The 26189-nt window shown below is 40.1% G+C and overlaps 1 protein-coding gene across 1 annotated transcript in view; it reads left to right on the plus strand.

The window, feature by feature from the left end:
- SNX29 (sorting nexin 29) overlaps nt 1–26189 on the plus strand; it is a 451551-nt gene that overhangs the window by 26511 nt on the left and 398851 nt on the right. The window contains 5 exon segments of the mRNA XM_073362374.1: nt 3628–3808; nt 14553–14623; nt 16457–16705; nt 21443–21818; nt 22561–22679. Of these exon segments, the coding sequence (XP_073218475.1) occupies nt 3628–3808; nt 14553–14623; nt 16457–16705; nt 21443–21818; nt 22561–22679 (996 nt within the window).

Consider the following 26189-nt stretch of genomic DNA (forward strand, 5'->3'; position numbering starts at 1 on the left):
ACCTGCTTGGTTGTGAATAAATAAGAAATTAAAAAAATCTGTTCAGATAGCACAGAAAAGGCAATGTCAAAATATTGTACAATGCCACTTAATGTGAAAAATGCTATACATTTTTTACAAACATGTTCCAACTAATTACAAGGCAAATATAAGATAGTTACAATGCCTAAGTTGTGAACTTTGGGCTTTTCCCCTTCTCCCAGTCAAAAAGCCATAGGTTTCTACTTTCTGAAACCAGACTTCAAAATTAGTTTATCCTTGCCCAATAAAGCACTTCAGGATGGCATTATAATCTTGTAATACACAGTTGAGTAATGTATAATATATGGGAGCTTTATTGAGCCTATAAACAAATAGAGCAAAACTGAATGTATAATTTATGTAAACTTTATTTTGTGTAAATTGGGTGAATATTTGAGTAACTTGTATAATATCAGTATTTTGCCTCACATTATGCAGGATACACTGAATGCAGAGTAGGTCATCTTCCTGATTATTATTTTTGTATGCGATTGTCAGACTGGGAAATAGTACGTATTGTAAACCTGAGAGGTGGGATTTTTCAAAAGCTCTCTGTGTCTGCTCCCAATTAATCAGTGACTTAGTGCTTTTGAAAATCCCACCTTATATCATTAAGTTCATACCAGACAGCAGTATGTAGTGCTAGTATTTAATTTATATTAGATAAATTTTGAATATTAACTGTTGATGCCCCAAATTCCATCCTTTTCAGAAAGCCTTGATTGCTGTCAGTAAGCAGAGTGCCAGGAAACAGTGGGAGTGTTAGCTTTGAGCAGAAGGGGAAATCCACTAGTTTTTCCATTCCAGTAACATTTTCACTTCCTCCTTCAGTTTCTGTCTTACTGAAACACAAATTAATGCATGTTTTCATAAACAATCATAAGAGACTCTCTTCATAAAAGAAATAAATCGTGGTAGTTTTGCTACTGATGTATCTTATTTTAAGGAATCTTTTCTTTTCTTAGATATGCCAGTTAAACTGTTTTGAAATGGAGAGATCCAAATAAATGCAAGCCAGACCAGAGCTACAGAAATAGTAATAAAGCTTCCACACATATAGTGTGGACCTCTTTATCTTTTCCATGTTAGTTTATTGTATAAGGCCCTAATTCATGGTAAGCACATGTTTAATTTTGCACATGTGAGTCGTTCCATTTTAATTGTTAAATTTAGTCCATGTGTAGGATCCGTGTGTAAAGGAACATGGGACAATGGGAATTGCCATACTGGATCAAACCAGTGGTCCATCTTGTCCAGTATTCTATGTTTCACAGCAATGTACAAACCCCCCAAATAGAAATGTTTGTGATAAACATGCCCATGGGGGAAGTTTCTTTATAACCCCAGGGATATGTGGTTGATAGGTCTCTGAAGCATGAGGTTTCCTATCTCTTACAAGTTTTCATATCATTTAACGGAACTGCCGATTTCCTTGTTCACACTTCAATTTTTTCCCCTAATTTTTTTCAATAATATCTTGTGGTACTGAGTTGCACAAGGTTATATGGTTCTATTTTTATTCATTCCTGTATTTAGGTTTCTAAAAATATATTAAAAAGGTGCCAATTTAATACTTCAGGTTCCTTTTAACAGATTAGAAGGAAATAAACCTAAAAAAGCAGTTAACCCCACCTACAGCTCCAACAATAACTGTACCTCTCAGCATGCAACCTCTATTCAAAAGCGTGAACATCTGCAAAGTTTTTATATTAGCAGGGAGAAACTAGGACTGCCTGCCTGACCTTTCTTATACTATTAATTGCATTAAACAACCAAGCTTATTTAATTTAGAGAAGACAAATAAGGTGTGATAGGATTGAGGTGTTCAAAAAATTCCAACATGAGAAAAGATTGTATGCCTTCTCTGGTTTTTTGTTGCCTTTCTTTGAACCTTCTATATTTCTGTCGTATCCTTTGAGAGATGGGATGGCCAGAACTGAGCACAGTGCTCAAGGTGAGGGTTTACCGTCAATTTATGTAATGGCAGTATGAGGTTTCACTATCCTTTTCTTAATAAAAACCTAAATCTTATTTGGTTTTTGACTACCATTTTACATTGAGCAGAGGTTTTCATTGAGCTGTCAACAAGGGTGCTTATGTCTCTCTCCTGTGTGGTTGATGGCTTCTAAATTAACAGCCAAGTGTAGGAGTAGTTCAAATTGTTCTATCCCACATGCATTTCTTTGCACTGACCTGCCTTGAATTTAATCTGTTTTTATGTTGCCAATTATCTGGCTTTATTAGGTCCTTTAGAACTTTCTCAGTCTTCTGTAATTGTGATCATTTGGTGTCCTCACAAAACTCTAATGCTAATATTGCTGTATAGTTTGTTTTTGAGCAATATATATATTTAATGCAATATTGATGGTCAATAGTAATGGTCAAACTGCATGTAACTTGTTAAAAATATTGTTTTAATGGCAAGGAATAAGCTAATATATGGCTGATCCTTTCTTCCCAGTGAAGTGGGGGGATGTGACCTGGCATAAAAGTATCCCGAGATCATCTTGAGTTTAATTGAAAAATGTGTTTCACATTAAAAATAAAAATAAAAGTGTTTTATTGTACACATGTGTGCTGTTATTGACATGTGTATTGTCATTACCTCTAATTCAGAACTTTCTTGGGGGCCAGTTCAAGACTGTGGGATTAACTCCTCCAGGAAGTAATGACCATCACAATCTGCACCATCTTCCACATCAAGTACAAGGCACATTTATTTTACCTTGTCTTCTCTAGCATAAACATATAGCAACATGCATATTTAAAAAAAAACAAACCAAATTCTACCCCCTCTTGGTCCCCCACTCCACAAAAACAACCCCCCCCCCACTCCACTTCTCCCTTAGGGAGAGGATGAGAGAACAAATACAGGACAAGTGTTAATCATATTGCTTAATGCACTACTGGAAAATGGTCAGATGTCAGTGCTGAGCATGGTATAAGAACCTATATAGAGTAGAATGGTAGTTAACTGCAATACGGTAATTTGATGGGAGGTTTTTAATAATAAGTAGAATTTGTTGCCAGCAAACTTAAGTTATCTTACACCAGTTACAAATTTATCAATCCTGGAGCACAGGTGTGTTTTTAAAAACGATAGCAGTATGCATCCCCAAATGAAATTTTGGCCTTGCTGTTATAAATGAAATGGTAAATTTGGATGACCTTTTTTTGTGTGTGTGTTAGTGTTAGTGTTAGATTTAGTAGTGAAGGTGGAATCCTGCAAGGATAATTCTTATTACAAATATCTACAGTGAATAGCTTCAGAGAAATTCTGTAGAAGTAACCAAGCTACTAAATTGAAGGGTTACAACAAGCTGGGAAATGATTCATCTATGTTCAAGGTCATAAGCAGGTAATTGTATTGTTTTAGTAAAATAGCATGTCCTATAGATAGGAAACCGTTTATTGTGTGCGCTTAAGTATGAAATAGTAATTATATTGGCTTTAGAATGATATTTGAAAAAACTGGCATAAAAATGTGGAGGTAAGAATAGAAATGATATACATGGTATTCTCTTTAATGACTTTGTGATAGGGAGAGAGGAAAATAGACCAGACATATGAGTTAAGTGTGTTTTTGTATCTTAATATATCTTGCAGAGCCAGTGTTTTGGTACTACGTAAGAGAAGTTTTGAATAAACATGAACTACAGCGCTTCTACTCTCTGAGGACTATTACCACAGATATTGGCAGAGGCCGTGCCTGGCTACGCTGTGCATTAAATGAACATTCTCTGGAAAGATATGTCCATATGCTGCTTGCAGATAAAAATCGACTTAGGTAACTGTATTTTATGACTTAATAATGGAGGAATGCATGCAATTGCAGACTAAGCACTGGCATTTAAAAACGTCTGAAACTAGTAGTAGATGAAGTAGTCCATTTTATTTTAGTTAAACCACTTAGGCCTTGTCTACACTATGAAATTAGGTCAAATTCATAGAAGTTGGTTTTGTAGAAAACATTTTTATACAGTTGATTGTGTCTCCCTCCACACAAATGCTCTAAGGGCACGTAGTCGGCAGAGTGTGTCCACAGTACCGAGGCAACCGTCGACTTCCGGAGCGTTGCACTGTGGGTAGCTATCCCACAGTTCCCGCAGTCTCCGCTGCCCATTTGAATTCTGGGTAGAAATCCCAATGCCTGATGGGGCTAAAACATTGTCACGGGTGGTTCTGGGTACATATCATCAGGCCCCCCTTCCCTCCCTCCCTCCCTCCGTGAAACCAAGGGCAGACAATCCTTTTGCGCCTTGTTTCTTGAGTTACGTGTGCAGACGCCATACCACGGCAAGCATGGAGCCCGCTCAGCTCACCATCACCGTATGTCTTCTGGGTGCTGGCAGACGTGTTACTGCATTGCTACACAGCAGCAGTTTATTGCCTTTTGGCAGCAGACAGTGCAGTATGACTAGTAGCCGTCGTTGACGTAGTCCAGGGTGCTCTTTTAACCGACCTCGATGAGGTCAGTGGCACCTGGGCAAATATGGGAGTGACTCAGCCAGGTCATTTCCCTTTTAAGTTTCGTCTCATGGCAATTCAGTCCTACTGGCAGTCCTAGTGCACTGTCTTTTAATCTGAAGCCAGCAGAAGACGATGGCCAGCAGTCATATTGCACTGTCCTCTGCCGAGCACCCAGGTGATGACAACGGCTAGCGCTCATACTGCATAGTCTGCTGCCAGCATGATGTATAAAGATAGATGAAGTGGATCAAAACAAGAAATAGACCAGATTTGTTTTGTATTCATTTTCTCCTCCCTCCCGCCCTCCGTGAAATCAGCGGCCTGCTAAACCCAGTTTTGAGTTCTATCCTTGAGGGGGCCATTCTGTTTCTCGCAAAGCCACCCCCTTTATTGATTTTAATTCCCTGTAAGCCAACCCTGTAAACCATATTGTTGGTCGCCCCTCCCTCCATCAGAGCAACGGCAAACAATCGTTTCGCGCCCTTTTCCTTGGTTTGCCTGAGCAGGAGCAGACGCCATAGCACAGCAAGTGTGGAGCCTGTTCAGCTCACCACAGCAGTTATGATCATTGTAAACACCTCGCGCATTATCGTGCAGTGTATGTAGAACCAGCACCTGAAAAACCAGGCAAGGAGGTGATGGAAGCATGGTGATGAGGACATGAACGCACTTTTCTCTAAAACCGGGTTCCCCCGCAATTTGGAGATCATGGTGTTAATGGGGCAGGCTCATGCCATGGAAAGCCTATTCTGGGCCCAGGAAATAAGCACAGAGTGGTGGGACCTCATAGTGTTGCAGGTCTGGGATGATTCCCAGTGGCTCTGAAACTTTTGCATGCATAAGGGCACTTTCATGGAACTTTGTGACTTGCTTTCCCATGCCCTGAAGTGCAAGAATACCAAGATGAGAGCAGCCCTCACAGTTCACAAGCGAGTGGCAATAGACCTGTGGAAGCTTGCAATGCCAGACAGCTACCGGTCAGTCGGGAATCAATTTGGAGTGGGCAAATCTACTGTGGGGGTTGCTGTAATGCAAGTAGCCAGCACAATCACTGAGCTGCTGCTATCAAAGGTAGTGACTCTTGGAAATGTGCAGGTCATAGTGGATGGCTTTGCTGCAGTGGGATTCCCTAAGTGTGGTGGGGCTATAGACCGAACGCATATCCCTATCTTGGGACCGGACCACCAGAGCAGCCAGTACATAAACTGCAAGGGGTACTTTTCAATGGTGCAGCAAGCACTGGTGGATCACAAGGGTCGTTTCACCAACATCAACGTGGGATGGCTGGGAAAGGTTCATGACACTCGCGTCTTCAGGAACTTTGGTCTGTTTAAACGGCTGCAGGAAGGGATTTACTTCCCAGACCAGAAAATAACTGTTGGGGATGTTGAAATGCCAATAGTTATCCTTGGGGACCCAGCCTACCCGTTAACGCCCTGGCTCATGAAGCCGTACACAGGCAGCCTGGACAGTAGTAAGGAGCTGTTCAACTATAGGCTGAGCAAGTGCAGAATGGTGGTAGAGTGTGCATTTGGACATTTAAAGGGTCGCTGGCACAGTTTACAGACTCTCTCAGACCTCAGTGAAACCAGTATTCCCTTTGTTATTGTTGCTTGTTGTGTGCTCCTCCTTGATGAAAACCCGCCCCCTTGGTTGCCTCTAAATTCCCTGCAAGTCACCCGCCCTCCCCCCTTTGATCACAGCTTGCTTGCAAAGGAAATAAAGTCACTATCATTTAAAAAACATGTATTCTTTATTAATTGATTATAAAAACAGGGAGATAACTCAGAAGGTAGCCCGGGTGGGGTAGGGGAGGAGGGAAGGAAAAGGCCACTTTAAAACTTGCTGAAAGCCAGCCTTCTGTTGCTTGGGCAGTCCACTGGGGTGGGGTGGTTGGGTGCCCGTAGGCTCCCCGCCCGCCCCCGCGTTCTTGCGTCTGGGTGAGGAGGGTATGGAACTTGGGGAGCTCGGAGGGCAGTTAAGTAGGGGCTGCAGTGGTGGTCTGTGATCCTGCTGCCGTTCATGAACCTCCACCAGATGCCGGAGCATGTCCGTTTGATCCCGCAGTAGCCCCAGCGTTGCCTCATGCCTCCTCTGATCTTCCTGCCACCACCTCTCCTCATGTTCATCGGCCACTGTCCTGTACTCTGCTGTTGTGTCCCTCCACACAGCTCTGTCAGTGCCGGACGACTGCATGAGCTCAGAGAACATGTCAGCGCGCGTGCGTTTTTTTCACTGCCTTATTTGAGATAGCCTTTGGGACAGAGGAGGGATGCTTGAAACATTTGCAGCTGCTGGAGGAAAAAAAAGGGAGTGAAGTATTTAATAAGATACATTTTACAGAACAATGGCTATACTCTTTCACGGTGAACAGTATTCACATTGCATAGCACATGTGATTTCGATACAAGGTCGCATTTTGCATCTTATACTGAGTGCCTGCGGCTTTGGTGTTAGAAATCACACACGCAGGGTCGGGCAACAGAATTTGGCTTGCAGGCGGCCATGGTAAGTCATAGTCTTTCGGCTTCTGCAACCTTCATAACAGCAGCCCCCTCCTTTCCCATACCAAGCAAAGCCTGTTGAGTTGGCCATTTAGTGCTGCGGTTTTCCTGTTAACGTGCAGCAGCAAAAACCAAACTAACCCCCTTCCCCCATCTGATTCTCTGGGATGATCGCTTTCCCCCTCCCCCCACCGCCTGGCTGGTATCAGGGAAGATCCCTGCTAGCCAAACGCGAACAGCTCAGCGCCAATGCCCCACCTCTCCTCTCCCCTCCCCGACCCGCCCCCCCCGCATGGCTAACTGCAGGGAGGATTTCTTTTCAGCCACAGGCACAGCTCAGCGCCAATGCCCCACCCCTCCCTGCCCTGCTCCCCTGCGTGGCTAACTGCGGGGAGGATTTCTTTTCAGCCACAGGCAAACAGCCTAGTAGGAACGGGCACCTCTGACTGTCCCCTTAATTAAATTCCCCTGTTTCAAGCAGGTTACCATGAACGATATCACTCTCCTGAGGATAACACAGAGAGATAAAGAACGGATGTTGCATGAATGCCAGCAAACACCGGGACCATACGCTACCAGGCTGTGTCATGCAGATTACTTGCTACTAGCATGGCGTGGTAAAGTGTCCTACCATGGAGGACGGAATAAGGCTGCTCTCTCCAGAAACCTTCTGCAAAGGCTTTTAGAGTACCTCTGGGAGAGCTTCATGGAGATGTTCCTGGAGGATTTCCGCTCCATCCCCAGACATGTTAACAGACTTTTCCAGTAGCAGTACTGGCCACGAATGCATCCCAAGTCCTTGGGGCTACTTAATCATTAAAAAACGCTTGCTTTTATAACATGTATTATATTTAAAAAGGTACACTCACCAGACGTCCCTTCTCCAGCTTCGTTGGGTTGGGAGGGTATTTCAGTCAGGGTGATTTAAAAAAAAGATCCTGGCTGTAGGGGAGAGCGGTGTGCTTTGTGCTCTCCACAACCTCGTCCTCCTCCTCCTCCTCCTCGTTTTCCCCCTCTGCAAAATCCTCAGCCGTGGCGGAGAGTACCCCATCATCAGAGTCCACGGACAGGGGTGGGATAGTGGTGGTGGCCCCCCCTAGAATTGCATGCAGCTCAGCGTAGAAGCAGCATGTCTGGGGCTCAGTCCTGGAGCGTCAGTTTGATTCTTTGGTTTTCTGGTACGCTTGTCTGAGCTCCTTAAGTTTCACACGGCTCTGTGTTGCGTGCCTGATGTAGCCTCTGTCCCTCAGGGCCTCTGAGATTTTTTGAAATGTTTTGGCATTTCGTCTTTTGGAATGTAGTTTTGATAGCATGGATTCCCCTCCCCATACAGCGACCAGATCCAGTACCTCCCGTTCGGTCCATGCTGGAGCTCTTTTTCGATTCTGGGACTGCATGGTCACCTGTGCTGGTGAGCTCACCTGGCCAAACAGGAAATGAGATTCAAAAGTTCCCGGGACTTTTCCTGTACACCTGGCCAGTGCATCCGAGTTCAGAGCGCTGTCCAGAGCGGTCACAATGGTGCACTGTGGGATAGCTTCCGTATCCCAATACCTTTGAATTGTGTCCACGCTAACCCTAATTCGAAAGAGCGATGTCAATTTCAGCGCTAATCCCCTCGTTGGGGAGGAGTACAGAAATCGGTTTTAAGAGCCCTTTATGTCGAAAAAATGGCTTCGTTGTGTGGACGGGTGCAGGGTTAATTCGGATTTAATGCTGCTAAATCAGACATAAACTCGTAGTGTAGACCAGGCCTTAGTATCACACTTCTAACTGCTGTTTTAAATTTTTTGTAGCCAACTGTATACTATACAATTTATTTTATAGTCTGTGATCCAAAGCATTCTAAAAATTTCAGTGGCTAGTGCTGAGGATAGGAAATAATGGACAATGGAAGACATAATCCCAACTATACATATAAAATGATGGGGTCTAAATTAATTGTTACTGTTCAAGAAAGAGATCTTGCAGTCATTGTGGATAGTTTTCTGAAAACATGCACTCAATGTGAAGCTTCAGTGAAAAAAAGGTAACAAATGTTGTGAATCACTAGGAAAGGGACAGATGATATTATATATGGCCTCTGTATAGATTCATTGTACACCTACATCTTGCATATTGCGTGCACACCTGGTCACCCCATCTCAAAAAAGATATTTTGGAATTGGAAAAAGTACAGAAAAGGGAAATAAAAATGATTATGGGTATGGAACAGCTTGCATATGTGGAGAGATTAATAAGATTGGGACTATTCAGCTTGGAAAAGATATGACTAAGGGGAGGATAGGATAGAGGTCTATAAAATCAGGACTGGTGTGGAGAAAGTAAATAAGGAAGTGCTATTTATTCTCTCTCATAACACAAGAACTAGGGGTTACCAAATAAAATTAATAGGCAGCAGGTTAAAAACAAAAGGAAGTATTTCTTCACACAACACAACTTGTGAAACTCTTTGTCAGAGAATGTTAGGAAGGCCAAGATCATAGCAGGGTTAAAAAAAGAACTAGATAAGTTCATGGAGAATAGGCCCATCAATGACTATTAGCCAGGGTGGGCAGGGATGGTGTCCCTAGCCTCTGTTTGCCAGAAGCTGGAACTGGGCCACAGGGGATGATTACTAGATGATTGCTTGTTCTTTTCATTCCCTCTGAAGCGCCTGACATTGGCCACTGTCAGAAGACAGGAGACTGGGCTATATGGACCATTGGTCTGATCGAGTACGGCTGTTATGTTTTTATGATTTTGGACTCAGGATTCAGGGCTCTGTCAGACTTAAAGGAAGCCATTTAATCACTATGTCTCAACTTATTTGTAAAAAGGGTCTAGTGTGCTATAGAAGTGTTAAGGAATAATTTAACGTGCACTTTGTAATCGTCAGATGAAAGGCACTATGGAATTGTGTAACGTTATTGATTTTACATTTAATCACATTCAGTTCTATATGACATACTTTTGTGCTTTTCTCCAACCTGCTTAGAACCTCCTGTAGCTGAAGATTCTCAGCAATATCTGTTATCCTTCCAGTGGCTGTCATCCATAGATTTTTGGGCCTTATCCTACTCCTGTTGAATTCAATAGAAAGATTTCCTTTTAATATCAAGCAGTTTGCTCCCCTTTCTAAATCACTTTATGGGTGTAGCAAGCAAGATCATTCCGAGCAGTAAGCTGTGGGGGACCCACTTTTCGACTCCATAGAAAAAGACTTCCTTCCATCTGCTCTGACTTCCTCTAGCCTTCCTGCTAGCTAGTTAACATTCCACATCTCAGATCTTTCACAAACGCGTTCAGTTTTTTACTTAACCTTCAAGTTTTTTATTTGGTATCTTATCAAATCTCTAAGAGAAGTATTGTTATTTGTACAGTGGTAGTGCCTATACAGAATAAAGAAAGAAGTAGATTCAGGGTTATGATAGTGTGACCCAAGGACTTCTTGATGCCAACTGGGAGAGGGCCTGGGGTACAGGGATACCCTGGATTCACCGAAAGAATGACATTCAAGGTCTTTAGTGACAGACTGTGTCACAGTGGTCATAATCATTGTGAGATGTATATATGGAAAATATGCGAAGAGTTATGTGTAAATATGCTGAAAGTTATGTTCTCTAGCCTTGTAGTTAAAGGCGGATAACTCAAAGGTAGCATGCTTTAAGAGAAACTTCTCCAAACAGAAGGTGGGGAAAAACGTCTCCCCCTGGTGGACCACTTTGTATTGTGTGTCTTGCAACAGATGTCTGTTAGAATACTGAGTCAAATGCTAATGAAAAGCTTGTGGAGACTTCATAAGGAAATGAACAGGAAGAGGTAAATAGTGGGGAGTGGGATGGGAACCTTCTTTTCTGATGAAGATCAAAAGTCTGATCTGGTGTATCTGTTTAACTATTTGTTTCTAGTTTCAGAGTGGTAGCTGTGTTAGTTTGTATTAGCAAAAACAACGAGGAGTCCTTGGGGCATCTTAGAGACTAAGAAATTTCTCTGGGCATAAGCTTTCGTGGGCTAGAACCCACTTCATCAGATGCATGGAGTGGAAAATACAGGAGCAGGTATAAATACATGAAAAGATGTGAATTGCCTTACAAAGTGTGAGGTTAGTCTAACGAGACAATTCAGTTGACATCAGGATACCAAGGGAGGAAAAATAACTTTCGAGGTGTAATGAGAGTGGCTCATTTCAAACAGTTGACAAGAAGGTGTGAGTAACCATAGGGGGGAAATTAGGTTTAGGGTTTATAATAACCCAACCACTCCGAGTCTTTATTCGGACCTAATCTGATGGTGTCCAGTTTGCCAATTAATTCCGGTTCTGCAGTTTCACATTGGAGTCTGTTTTTGAAGTTTTTTGTTGAAGAATTGCAGCTTGTAGGTCTGTTGTTGAGTGACCAGGGAGATTGAAGTGGTGTTCTATTGGTTTTTGAATGTTATGATTCTTGATGTCAGATTTGTGTACATTTATTCTTTTGTGTAGAGACTGTCCAGTTTGGCCAATGTACATGGCGGAGGAGCCATGATGGCATATCAAGCCCACGAAAGCTTATGCCCAAATAAATTTGTTAGTCTCTAAGGTGCAACAATGACTCCTTGTTGTTTGTTTCATTTGAATCTCTGTTCTTTGGTTATAGTGAAAACAAGAATAAGTTTATTAACGTATCAGAGTGCTGTGGGTTAAGCAGAGTTGTGATCATGAGAGGAATCAAATACCTTGGTATATACTATTCCTTTGAGAGTGGAGAATCTGAGAGTTCTGTGAGTATTTCGTGGACTAACGTCTGGGCACTCCAGAGGGACATTCAGAGGACTCAGGGATTCATATGAGCCTATTGCTAACCTGCACAGATAGGCTTCTGGAGACCTGGAAGACAGTGTGTGTGTGTTGCCAGAGGCTGTTAGAATCAGGGAGCTGATCCACAGCAGGCACAGACCTCACACCAAGGGCAGGTGGTAGCAAGATGCCTCACAACCCTGGGTACCCTCCCTGGGAAGCATCACAGACAGGAAAAGGCTGGGTTCAGACAGGAGAAATCATGTATAGATCAAATAGTAGCATATCTTGAAAGAGCTGTTGATAGTGATAGTCGCTGTGTTAAATGAATTATGAAGATTTCAAAAATGCCTTTGGAACAGAGGATCGAACAGTTTTATGGAAGTTGCTATGCCATTATGTTATCCTTCAAAAATGTGTGAACATTCAGATGTATTATGACTAAGGATATGATTCTGTCACTGATTCCATGACTTTCTGGGACCTCTGTGACTTCTTCCAGGGCAGGGCTGGAGCAGCTGTCAGCCCTGGGGCTGTTAGAGCAGCGGCTTCCGGGCTGAAGCAGCAGCTGGGGTTGGGTCAGCCACTGGGGCTGGAGAAGCGGCAGTCAGACCCTGCCGCCTCGGAGCAGCTGGCCGGTGGTCAGTTCTTGAGCTGCTGGCTGGTGGTCAGCCTCCCTGGGGCTGGAGAAGCACCGGGGGTAGGGCAGCTGCTGGGGGTCAGCCCCCAGCAGCACTTGGTTGTTAGTCCCCCTCCCCTCAGGGTATTTTTAGTGAAAGTCAGGGACAGGTTGTGGGCTTCTGTGAATTTTTGTTTGTTGCCTGTGACCTGTTCCTGACTCTTAGTAAAAACACCAGTGACAGAATCTTAACCTTAATTATGACATGCCAGGAAACACACAACAGTGAATTGATTTAACCATTCAAGGTTACTATGGGCATCAGAAAAGGATGTCTTGTGTCATCCATGATCTCTTTATTGATAGTCGATTGGGTAATGAGAGACTACAGAACAACCAAGGGGCATATAATGGACTTCCACACTGAAGTTAGAGGACCTTGATTTGCAGATTACATCAATTTGCTATCCCATACCCATCAAGAGATGCAAGCCAAAACAAATGATCTCCTGGCCTATGCACATAGGTTGCAAATCAACATAGAGAAAACAAAAAACATAAGTATCAACACAACAAGAAACACCAATAATACTTTCTAAGACTGACTTAGAAGAAGTCTGATAGTTCACATATCTTGGCAGCCTAGTAAGACATTAAAGCTAGAATAGTGAAATCCAGAAATGCCAAAGCTGATCTGGAAAAACAGAAATCTTGGCCTCTGAACTAAACTTTGAATATTTAACGTGATTATAAAATGAGTTTTACTATACAGTGCTGAAACGTGAAGTCTTGTTAAGACCTTGATGAAAACTTGGAGTTTAGACAGTAACAGCTGTCTTAGACAAATCCTCTATGTCAGATGTCGAGAAAAAAATCACAAACAAAGAACTCTGGAGGAGGACAAAACAGAAACTGATAGGACAGGAAATTATGGAATGAAAATGGAGGTGTCTAGGACATACATGCAAGAAAGACCCCAATAACATGATGAGACAGGCATTGAACTGAAATCTCCAAGGCAAGAGATGATGAGGCAGACTCAGGATAACAAACATGGAAATGCACAATAGAAGCAGAATTGAAAGCTGTCAAAATGACATTGGAAGACGTTAAGATTGCAGCAGAAGACGGGAAAAGATGGAAGGCAGCCGTTAAGGCCTTGTGTTCTGCGTGGGGTGAAGGTAAGGGAGAGAGCAAGCTCCCGAACGAGTCTAAATGCCTTAGTCAGGATTGGGCACCATTCTTCTGGGTACTGTACATACACATTATATGACAGTCCTTGATCTGAAGAGTCAAAATCTAATAATCAACACAGATAATTAGTAGACATGCAAAATGTTACAAACTACAAAATTTTGTTTTCTTCCCTTTATTTATTTTACAGTTTATAAGAACGCAGTCTCAATTTTTTGACCCAATAAATTTTTTGCTATCCCATTCTTTAACCATCCATTTAATGTGTAATGTGCTTGCTAAGGAAAGGTTTAGCCCAACATGTTTAGTTAACAGTCTCTTGCCTATTACTTACAGGAATCACATCAACCTCTCTTTGATTCTTTAGTGCCTTTACATCCAGGTTGAGTAAGGCCTAAATAATTTGCTTGGTCCTGATCATTGCTCAACAGCTCAGTTTTTTTACACAGGAGATCTTGCTCTGTTCTGATTATTTGTTTATATCTATCCTTTCTAACTTGATCCAAAATGGTTTGGTAGCTATAGGTGAAATGTTGGATTTCTCAAATATGGCAACTACATGGATATGCAGTGATAAGTGATATGGTTGTTAATATAGCTGTTTATCCAGAAGTAATTGCTAGTATTACTATAAACTTAGTCTTACAGCAGAGAGATTCCTGATCTGAATGACTTGCATCTTATTGGAAAATGCGAAGGTCAAAGGCAGGCTATTTCATTTAACTCTCACTATTCACTGTTCTACAACTCACATTTGAATAGGCTTCACTGCTTTTAGTTTAGAATTGCCTAGAGTTTATATTACTCTTCCTCCCATCCAGTGCATATCAGGCTCTTTAAAGGGCCACTGCAGTTTGTATTTGGATCAGCTGACGTATCTGAGCCTCTGTGCAGCTGATATGTGCCATGTTTCCTCTTTTTAAAAACAATGTATGTTAAATAAAGAGTATGCAGCAATGTGGCTTTACGTTTATCTTTCAATCTATAGTGTCTTCTATGAAGACTGGTCTTTTATGATGGATGAAGAACGTTCTAGTATGATCCCTACGATGGCAGCTGGTAAGCCTGGACATTTTAAGGCAAACTCTGAATGATACTGTTGTGAGAGAGACTTCATTTTTGGGATGTGCTTATTTCTGTCGTAATTGCAAAGCACTTTGTAAAATAATGAGTTGGGTGCTGTTGGTGAGACAAGTGCTGGTTCATTTTATGTACTCAGAAATGGGGCATTCATAACATTGGATATTGGCACCAGCTTAAATTACAGAGGGAGTACTGAGGTTTTGTATGTCTCTACGTGGTGGAAATACTTTGTGTGGGAGCTTTAACTTTTTGCTTACAAACCTTTATCTTTAAAAATTGTAGTTTATATTGCTGTATCAGTACACCAGCAAAAAAGAAAATAATTAGGAGATGTTATTCATAAGAGGACTGACTTATATTTTTTTTTAACAGCAAAACAACTTAAAGCAGCATTTTGACAATGTGTGCAATGCAGTAGGCTTACTTGACTGCATACTATTTCTTGAATTGCATCCAAGATCATAGGGAATTGAACTTTGGTCTGGCAAGTCCAAGTTAATGTTCTAGTCACTGGACCATCCTTCCTCTGTGTAATGTTCCTTCTTATTTATTTTTGTTACATTAATGCCTAAAAGCCATAGTCATGGCCTAGGACTCCATTGTACTAGCCACTGTACAAGCAACAAAAAAGACAGTCTGTGCCCCCAAAGAGTTTACAGTCTCAGTATAAGAAAAGAGCCAACAGGTGGATAGGGAACAGTTGTACAGGGAAACAAAGACAGTGCTGGTCAACATGATAGGCAGCGGTCTCTGCAAACCAGCAGTCTACCTGTTGTCGAGGTGTTGGTTTTTTTTTTTTTTTTGGAGGCATTACAACAAAGGAGAATTTTTGAGAAGGATTTTCAAGGAGGGTAATGAGTTAGTTTTGCGGATATTTATTGGGAGCTCCGTCTAAACATCAGGGGCAGCATGGGAGAGAGCACAGAGATGCTTGTGAGAAAATGTATGGGTTGATCATAGGCGAGCATCAACATCTTAATAGTGAATGCAAGATCATAGGTAGCATCCAGATAGACCCTGAAGGGCCTTGGAAGTGATGACAAGCAGCTTATGTTGGATGTGATAGAGCTGGTGGAAGGATGTAAAGAGAGGGATGACATGGTCAAAGCAACAAGCTAGGAAAATGATCTTTGTAGCAGCATTCTGAATGGATGTAAATTGGGCAAGATTGTATTTGTGAAAGGCAGAAAGAATGATGTTGGAGTGATTGAAATGCTAGTTGAGAGCTTGGATGAGAATTTTTTAGCTGCATGGGTGGATAAGAAAGGCCATATCTTAGAGATATAATACATAAAGAATTGGCAAGATTTAGATATAGCCTAGATGTGAGGACCTAGAGAGAGTTCCGAATTGAAGATGATGCCCACATTAGGAGCCTAAGTGACAGGCAGGTGGAGGTGTTGTCCACAGTGATCAATAAAGGAATTAGTGGGGATGGTTGGAGGAGGGATATGATTAAGAACTCTGTTTTAGCCATGTTAAGCTTTGGGTGATGGCTAGACGTTCACAAGGCAATGTCAGAGAGACAGGATGATATTTTAATTGGACAGAAGGAGACAGGTCCAGAGGAGAGAGGTAGATCTGTGAGTCATCAGCACAGATCTTCCACTATGTCATATTTGAGATAGTATGTGATTAGTGAATTACAGAAGGAGGCAGTGTTAAAATCTACTCTTCATTGTGGATTTATTTTTACACTTCCTCATTGCAGCCTTAATGTTCTATTAATTTCATTTGTGTATGAAATATCATTGCAAATACGCACTCAGTTATGTTATTGTATGGTTTTTCTTTTTGCTTTATCTATAGGTCTGAACTCCATTCTTTTTGCAATCAACATCGACAACAAGGACTTAAATGGGCAGAGCAAATGCACTCCTACCGTCTCTGATCTTTTAAAAGAATCCACGCAAAATGTAACCTCATTGCTGAAGGAATCCACCCAAGGTGTTAGCAGCCTTCTAAGAGAGATAACAGCATCCTCTGCTGTTTCCATTTTAATAAAACCCGATCAAGACTCTGACCCACTTCCAGTTCTATCAAAGAATGTTAGTGTTGGTAAGCATTTTGGGGATACTAACATAATTAAAAAGTATATAAAGTGCTCAAATATTTAATTTTTTTAAATTAAGAAAGACTCTAAAAGAATAAATTATTTAAATAATTAAAGATATTTGTTACACATAATTTAAATATATAATATATAATTTAAATATTATTCTATTAAAACTGGTAGGTTCATTTTTTAGAAAAGTAAATGTTTGGAAATGTTGGTGCAAGGGAAAATGAAAAGCTCTTCTGTATAATGGATATGTGCATTGCGCTATTTGTATCTCTGGGAGCAGAAAATTATAATCTCTTGAAGATTGTTTTGGATTTTTCACTTGAAATTTGTTATGGCACACTTCTAAATCATTGTAAAATACCTGGCAGATGCTACTTGGCCTTCCTGTATCACATATGATACATTATAGCTCAAAGATATCTCATCATGGAATAGGGATTATAAAGTATAATTCTATAGTATGAGACAATATATACATGTTTAAGAAAAGTTTTGTTAATGAGTTCCAATAGTTCATGGATTAGGGACCCAATCTTATGGGGTTCCAGGGGCTTCTGATTATTTAGTTTTAATCTTTCTATCTACCCAATGGGATTAGTGCTCAAACTAGAAGATACTATCAGAAATGCTTAGTTTTGCAGTTCTTAAACTGGATTTGTGTCTCCAGAGATAACATGCTTGTTAACAGCAAAAATGTTTTAAAATAAATAAATAATATATAGAGATGAGAAATAACAGACCTCAAACCTATTGTCCCTCTGCAAATTTGCGTACACAGAGTCAATTCCTTACCTTTCTCTAAAAGTGCAAAGTTTCAAAAAGTTCAATGAATAGAAGATTGTTGTGAGCGGAATAGATCTGGACAAGGAGAAGTCTGGAGATAAATGTGAGAAGGGACGGACAGGCAGTCGAAACAAAAGTGAAACTATTTGAGCAGCATATTCCAGAAGTCTTGAGGTCTTTGAGTGTAGCCTTCATTGATTTTAGATCTACCATACCATTCTCTCACTAGAAGGAAAAACCCATAATGGCAGCAGGCCGTAAAAGAGACCTAATTTGGGAATATTTTAAAGAAGTTCCTCTACCTGTTGGTAAGACAGGCATGCGTGCAAAATGCAAACAGTGCAACAAAGAAATGCAAGGTCGGGTTTCGCGAATGAAACAACATCATGAGAAGTGTTCCCTCTCAGGAGGAAGCTGCTTTGAAGATGATGAAAGGAACATGTCTGAACATGCAGTATCTTCAGGTTGGTAAACTTTTTGCGTACTTCTTCCTTAAGGACTGCCTGTCTTCCTTCTGGACTATTCTTGAATTCTCATGTTTGAGCAAAAAATGTAGTTGTTACTCTGTGGTACTATCATTTTAGATGCAGTTGTGATAAAAAAATAAATAGCTGAAATAGGCAGATCTTCCTTTTACAGTTTCACCTTTAAAGTAGTAATGAGTGACAGTGAATGCAATGAGTAATACTAAATGAACAGTATGGTAATAATAATTAAATAACTGTATTGACTTATTTTGTTTAGGAGAATCCATCCTCAACATACGGGATTCCGAAGACTATCCACGTTCAAGATCACCATAATTTTCTATAGTTTCAGAATTATCTGCCAATTATAGTGTTTCAGTCACATCATGTATGTCAAATAGCCAGAGTATATGACTTGTAGCAAAAAGAAAAAAAAAATCTCCATCATCCAGAAACAGCCATAGATAAGTTTGTGATAAGAACCAGCAGATTATATAAAGTGGTAATGGATGAAAAAATTGCCTGGTTTGTTTATGTAACAAACTGCTTTCTGTGTGATTGAGAACCCACACTTCATTAACATGGTTCAGTCATTAAGACCAGGAAACAGTCCACCCAACAGAGCAGCAAGTTGCTGGATTAAGTGCATGAAAGAGAAACTGAGCAGTGTGCAAAAGGTTAGAGGATAAAATTGTTAACCTGAGTCTTGATGGGTGAGCAATGTTCATAATGATCCTGTTGTATGTGCTTGCGTAACAATAGAAGAAGGGAATGTCTTCCTTACAGAAACAATTGATACATCAGGAAATGCACACACAGCAGAATGCTTACAAGAAGGAGCTGTAAAAGCTATAACAAACTGTGAAAAGAAATCTAAATGTCTAGTACACAGCTTGGTCACAGACAATGCTCCAAAAGTATGCAAGATGAGAAGAAATTATTTTGAAGAGAGTCCCAAGCTAATAACATACAGTTGCATTGCTCATTTGATGTACCTCCTAGCCAAAGACTTCAGTGTTCCAGAAATAAAGGCTAATGTTGAAATTTCAAAGTACTTCCTTAACAGCCACTTTGCAGCAGCTGCTCTGAAAAAAATGGGAGGAACCAAGCTAACTCTCCCACAAGACGTGCGATGGAACTCAGTATATCCAGAAGTGGCCTAATCTGACAACAGTTTGTGAATAAATTTGTGAAAAAATAGATGGCACTGTCACAGCCAAAGTTCTCAACACTGGGCTTAAGAGAAATGTTGAACATATGCTGAGTACCCTGAAGCCTATTTCTGTGTTCTTGAATAAAATTCAGGGAAATAGCTGTTTTATTGCTGATGCTGTTGAAATTTGGAAGGAACTGAGTGAGATCTTAAAAAGAGAAATATGCAATGACAGAGTTAAATTACAAGCATTAAAAAAAAAATGGGACAAGCACTATCTCTAGCTCATTTTCTTGCAAATATTCTCAATACTTGGTACCAGGGTAAAACCTTAACTGCTGAAGAAGAGGAGTTGGCTATGACATGGACATCCAGCAATCATTCTTCCATAATGTCAACTATAATAAACTTCAGCGCTAAGGGTGAACCATTCAAGAAATATATGTTTGCTGATGATGTTTTAAAGAAAGTCACACCAGTGAACTGGTGAAAGTCACTTAAGGACTTGGATTCCGAGACTGTTGAAGTGATAATCTCACATTTAACAGCAGTAGCTTTTTTTGCTGGTGTAGAAAGAATATTTTCTTCCTTCGGACTAATTCATTCCAAATTGAGAAATCGTTTAGGATCTGAAAAAGCAGGAAAGCTTGTTTTTCTTTTCCAGATTATGAACATACAGGAAAATGAAGGTGAAGACGTCTGAGTTAGCTGCAGAAGCCGATATTTTAAGTTTCTCATGTTCACGTGGCTGACAGTTGATTTAGTTTTTTTTTAAAATTTTCATTTATTTTAGTTAAAACCAATTTTAACAAAAACAAACCTGATTTTAAAAAACTTGAATGTTTAATTAAATTCAAAAATTCATATGCTTGTTTTTAAAAAATGTTATATGTTTGCTGTTGCAGAAAAAAATCCAGAATACATAGCGTTGTTGTTTTAGTTAGATAAAAAAAATTAAATGTCTGTCTGGTGATGTTCTCCTCCTAATACAGCATGGCAAGAAAATCCTCCAAATATTAATGATTAACCTGTTGAATTGGAGATAGTTCACTTCCCAATGACTTCATAAATATCTGCTTCAGTTACCTTTGGTAAATGAAATAACCAATCATTCATTTTCTGATATAGCTGTAAAACTAATCTGAAAAGATTTCAAAATAAATCACTTAAACTGTATAGTGTGTACCTTCTAAAAATGAAACCTACATCTGTCTCTGAGTTGTGAAAAATATGTATTAAGGTTATAACAATCAACAAGAATGCACTTTAATGTAGAAATCCATGATTAAATCGAGTTTTCCTGACTAGTGATTTAAATCATGATTTAAATCAAATCCACCCTGCCTTCTAGATCAAAAGGGGAAGGCAGAAAACTGTAATATTAGTTTAGCTGAATGGTATAGAGGTAGGGGTGTGTGTGTGTGTGAGAGAGAGAGAGCGATATGGGTGGGGTGGGGTAGGTGGAATGGGGGCAAGGGACAAAATGAGAAATTTCCAAATATATATTGAACTTTTCTTTCTCTGAGAGAGTTCCAGTATGCTACCACAAACAAATATTACCTCCATCCCCCCACCTCCTCAAAAACAGCTCTTCAAAGTCGAAGCCATTTAGTTAGGGGTCCTTTAAATAAACTGCTTAACAGGTTCAAAAGTACATTTAAAGGTAAAGAATATAAACCCATGAGGTTTTATAAGTATTCTACGGTCTGTCACTAATCTTGTCTGAGACTCAGGGTGGGTGAGGTAAATTCTTTTATTGGAGCAACTTCTGTTGGTGAAAGAGACGAGCTTTCTTTAGCTCTGTGTAGCTCCAAAGCTTATCTCTTTCACCAACAGAAGATGGTCCAATAAAAGATATTACCTTTAGTCTCCTGGGACCAACACTGCAAACACTAATTTTATCTGTCATTTTAACCCTTTTCGTTTCTTTGTCATTTTAACCCTTTTCTACTTGTAATAGTACTCTTAAATAATTGCCACGGAATACTCTTTTTAAGTATCTGGAATTTCTTCCTGTGAAACACTTCCCATCAAGGTTCCCTGAGGAGCTATCAAAAATGTTAGCGACTTGATTGATTGGGGCGGGGAGGATATTAAATACATTATCTTTTTATTTCAGAGATGTCATTTTAGCAGTGTGCAAACTTGCTTTGGCAGCCTTAATCCTGGAAAAATCTTTTTGTGTGTGTTTTGTTTCCCCTGTCCCATCATGATGTATGTTTACCTTAAGGAAAGGCAGTAAAGTCCTAAAACATGAATTAGGTTTCTACATTTGTTATTAGCTGCTTTTCTCTAAAATATGTAAATCTTTCTTTTGTTGCCACCAGATTTAAAATGTAGAAAAGATCGAAAGAAGAAGAAAAGGGTAACACACATCATCTCATTTGATGAGGAGGAAGATGAACAAAATTTAGGAGATACTTTAAAGACAGCAGTTGCAGGAGAAAGCTCAGAAGAGAACTCAGACAAGTCTTCAACTTTTGTGTTACCTTTCTCTGAAGGCTCTCTTGTACAAAATTTAAACGGAAATCAGAATACCCATTTGTGGAAAAGCGATTCCATGTTTCTGAACGGAGAATGTAGTTACCAGAAGCTTGATGTGAAGAGTATTGATGATGAAGATGTAGACGAGAATGAGGAAGAGATATATGGAAAGATATTGGGAAACAAAGGTGTGGAAGATGAAACAAAAGTTTCAGAAAAGTGAGTACATAGAGCCAAAACTAAACTGTCTGTGCAATTTTACTTTGCTTCAAGTGCTTAATAGGAACAGGAAAATTAATTTGCCTGACCTATAAGATCCCTAAACTTTTACCTATTTTTAGAATCAAACTATAACTTATCCAAATAATTCATATGGTCAAAATGTAAAATCTGGTGGTCTTCACTTGTGATCTCTGGCAAGGACCAGAAGAAAAACTTGTGAGACTTCCAGGAGTTTCCTTACAAGATTTCCAGCTGAGCTTTTCAGACTCAAGTTTTAAATAGCCATCCAAACTTTTGGATGATAAATTCAAACCAACCCTTACCCATTGGAGATTTTCCCATCCTTCGTACGTGATCACCTGGATGTTTGTTTTTTAAATGACACAGTTTTAATATTTTGTTTCTTGAAATTGCATCACCCATCCTTTTCCTGATCATGTTTGGCAGACCACTGGGCACTGAAGGTGGAGAACAGGGCACTGCCCAGCCTGCCTGCCTACTTTGGACCAGCCAGCTCTGCTGTGAATCTGTGTTATGTTTGAAACATTTCTTCATACATGTACTCACAAGGGCTGGAGTTGGGGAGGGGAGAGGAGGGAGAACTGAGATACAATTCTTTCCTAGCATAACTTATCGCAACTTCTATCCTGAAAATGCTGTACAAAATTAATAATTGTATATTATATTTTAAAGAAATACATAAAACACAGATCACTGCCCATCATATGTTTTTATTTAGGCCACATGAAGGGGGCACATGCAATTCACAGATATGCACTTGGACTCCCCTGCAGATCCTGAATGATAATTCAGATATTCTGTTTCCTGTCAGTGCTGTTGGTTCTTACTCCCAGATTGGTAGGTATTTACTATTCTCTAATTTCAATAAACTGCTCTAGTTCTCTACTGTGTTGAAACCATGTTCTTATGTACCATAATTTTTATACAACTTCAGAGCTATCATTCTTGATAAACATGTATGTTCAAATTTTACCTGTATGTATTTGATTTGGCATACTATCAATTCCACATGCTTCTCTTTATTAGTGATTGTAATACAGTAGCTATGTATTATTTATATGAATTCCAGAATCTCCCAAATGGGCTTTAGCCAGCTGTATACTAGAATTTGTTTTTTAAATAAATGGAAAAAAATACCCTTTTTAGCTATAAAATATAATTGCACATGTTTTGGCATATATTGTGTAAACTTCAAGAAGTCAATTCCCTTTTTATTCTCCACCACATTTTCAGCATGCATTTTGCATTCTGACTCGATGAATATTTTATTCACATCCTTTGAATACTAACTTTATGCATTACACTATTTATTTAAACAATGAAGAGTCCGAGCACACTTTAAAGACTAACAGATTTATTTGGGCATAATTATTTGTGGGTAAAAAACCCACTCTTCAGATGCATGGAGTGAAAATTACAGATACAGACATAAATATATATTGGCACATGAAGAGAGGGGAGTTACCTTACAAGTGGAGAATCAGTGTTGAAGGCCAATTCAGTCAGGGTGGATGTGGTCTTCTCCCAATAACTGATGAGGAGATGTCAATACCAAGAGAGGGAAAATTGCTTTTGAAGTGAGCCAGCCACAGACTGTCCCTTTTCAAGCCCAAATTGATGGTGTTAAGTTTGCAAATGAATTGTAGCTCTGCAGTTTCTCTTTGAAGTCTGTTTCTGAAGTTTTTTGTTGTTGAAAAATGGCTACTTTTAAATCTGTTATTGAGTGTCCAGGGAGATTGAAGTGTTCTGCTACTGTCTTTTGTATGTTACCATTCCTGATGTCTGATTTGTGTCCATTTATTCTTTTACGTAGAGACTGTCTGGTTTGGCCAATGTACATGGCAGAGGGGCAATGCTGGCACATGATCGCATATGTCACATTCGTAGATGTGCAGGTGAATGAGGTGTGGTTGGATCCTACGATGGTGTCACTAGAGTAGATATGGGGACAGAGAAGGCAACAGGGTTTGTTATAGGGATTGGTTCCTGGGTTAGTGTTTCTGAGGTGTGGTGTGGGTGTAGTTGCTGGTGAGTATTTGCTTCAGGTTGCGGGGCTGTCTGTAAGCAAGGATTGGCCTGCTTCCCAAGGCCTGTGAGAGTGGGGGATTGTTTTCCAGGATAGATTGTAGATTGTTGATGATGTGCTGGAGAGGTTTTAGCTGGGGGCTGTACGTGATGGCCAGTGGTGTTCTGTTATTCTTCTTGTTGGGCCTGTCCTGTAGTAGGTGACTTCTGGGTACCTGTCTTACTCTGTTAGTCTGTTTCCTCACTTCCCCAGGTGGGTATTGTAGTTTTAAGAATGCTTAAAACACTTGATAGAGATCTTGTAGGTGTTTGTATCTGTCTGAGGGATTAGAGCAAATGTGGTTGAATCTTAGAGCTTGGGAGTAGACAATGGATCGTTTGATGTGTCCTGGATGGAAGCTGGAGGCATGTAGATGAGTATATGTAGCGGTCAGTAGGTTTCCGGTATAGGGTGGTGTTTATATCACTATCACTTATTTGCACTGTAGTGTCCAGGAAGTGGATCTCTTGTGTGGACTGGTCCAGGCTGAGGTTGATTGTGGGGTGGAAATTGTTGAAATCCAGGTGGAATTCTTCAAGGGCTTCCTTCCTGTGGGTCCATATGATGAAGATGTCATCAACATAGTGTAAGTAGAGGAGGGGCTCTAGGGGATGAGAGCTGAGGAAGCGTTGTTCTAAGTCAGCCATAAAAGTTTTGGCGTACTGTGGGGCTATGTGGGTACCCATAGCAGTGCTGCTGACTTGAAAATATAAGGTGTCGCCAAATCTGAAATGGTTGTGGGTGAGGACAAAGTCACGAGGCTATGGCACACCTGGTGGCTGAGCTTTATCAGGGATACTGTTTCTGAAAGCTTGTAGTCCATCTTCGTGTGGAAGTTTGGTGTAAAGAGCTTCTACATCCATGGTGGCTAGGATGGTGTTTTCAAGAAGAAAACCTATACTTGGTACAATTTATTTAGATAATTAACTTAAAAACTGAGCTAATGGAGGATGGATGTAGATCCATGCAGCACATGGGTTGTCTTGCATGTTAATTATCTTCCTGATGCCAGAAAATGTGTATGTTTCTATGAGTATTCTATATTATAATATGACACAGGAGACATACCGGGGTGCTGTGGAGGAGCAAGTTTCTCTGGCATGTCTTCCAGTGTGGAAAGTGTTCCAGTTGATAGGTTTTCAGTAATCAGTGGGACTGAGTATACTTGCCATCTTGAAAACTATTGTGGACTTAAAATGAACTACCTTAATGGTTTCAGTGAAAATGTTTACAGTAAAAGATCTTGTAGCAGGAATTTATAATTGTCTTAACTAAAAAATGTAAACATTTCTGTTGAAATGCTGAATTGTTAACTAAAACAAAATTATTTAAAACTGGAATTTTGGAATATTTATTAAATTGTAGAGGTGTGCCTGATGAGGACAGTAATAAAAATGTTTTAAAAGTGGCAAAAAAAAATTGTGCAGTCCTAAGTGTGTGTAGATAGCAGTAAACAACTGCACACTTGTTTGTGTTGAGGTGTGAAAGGGATACAGAGCACAGGCAGAGAACTGTCATTTTGGGAGCAACAAATTTATGTAATTCCCCTGAGTCGTAACCCTGGTTGAGGATGCCATGTCCATGCTCTTCCTGGAGTTGAGGGGGTGGAGGGTTGGAGGGGGAGAGAGAGAGGGAGTGCATCTTAAATTCACAGTTTATTATATTTGATTGTTCAGGAGGAGGCACTTAATCAGTTGTTGGCAGCTTTCTTTTGATTTCTGTGAGCCCAACTCTGAGAGGTGCCGAGCACTTTCTTGAGATGTATTGAGCAGTCTTCAACTTTCATTTACATTAACAGGAGTTGAGGACCCTCTGTACCTTGCAGAATCTGGACCTATATGAATAGCTAAATTGTGCACAGTATATAAATTAAGAGAACTTGATTCCCAATCCTGTCAGGTGCTGAATATCGTCTTTCCTGTTGCAATTGATGCAGGCGCTGCTTAGCACCTCAAAATATGGGAGATATGAATATACTGTAAAACACAGCTACGTGTAATTTTTCAACAGCTCACTGAAAAAATTTCTAGAATAGATGAGAACTAAGAATTACACTCATACTCATTATTTTTACATGGACTGCCAAAAAAATTACATGTTAGAGAGGGGAGAAAACAGCTGTGTTTCTGAAATCCTTAGCAGTTTATGCTGTGTGCCTGGCTAGGCGAACATGAACTTTGAGTAGTCTTAAGTCAGCATTTCAGTTGTGTGATAGAATAGATTTTATTCTTTTAAAAAAAAATTCATTATTTTAATAAATAGTTTGGTACTACTTCTATGAA

Source organism: Lepidochelys kempii, chromosome 10 (assembly GCF_965140265.1).
Source record: "Lepidochelys kempii isolate rLepKem1 chromosome 10, rLepKem1.hap2, whole genome shotgun sequence".
NCBI lineage: Eukaryota > Metazoa > Chordata > Testudines > Cheloniidae > Lepidochelys > Lepidochelys kempii.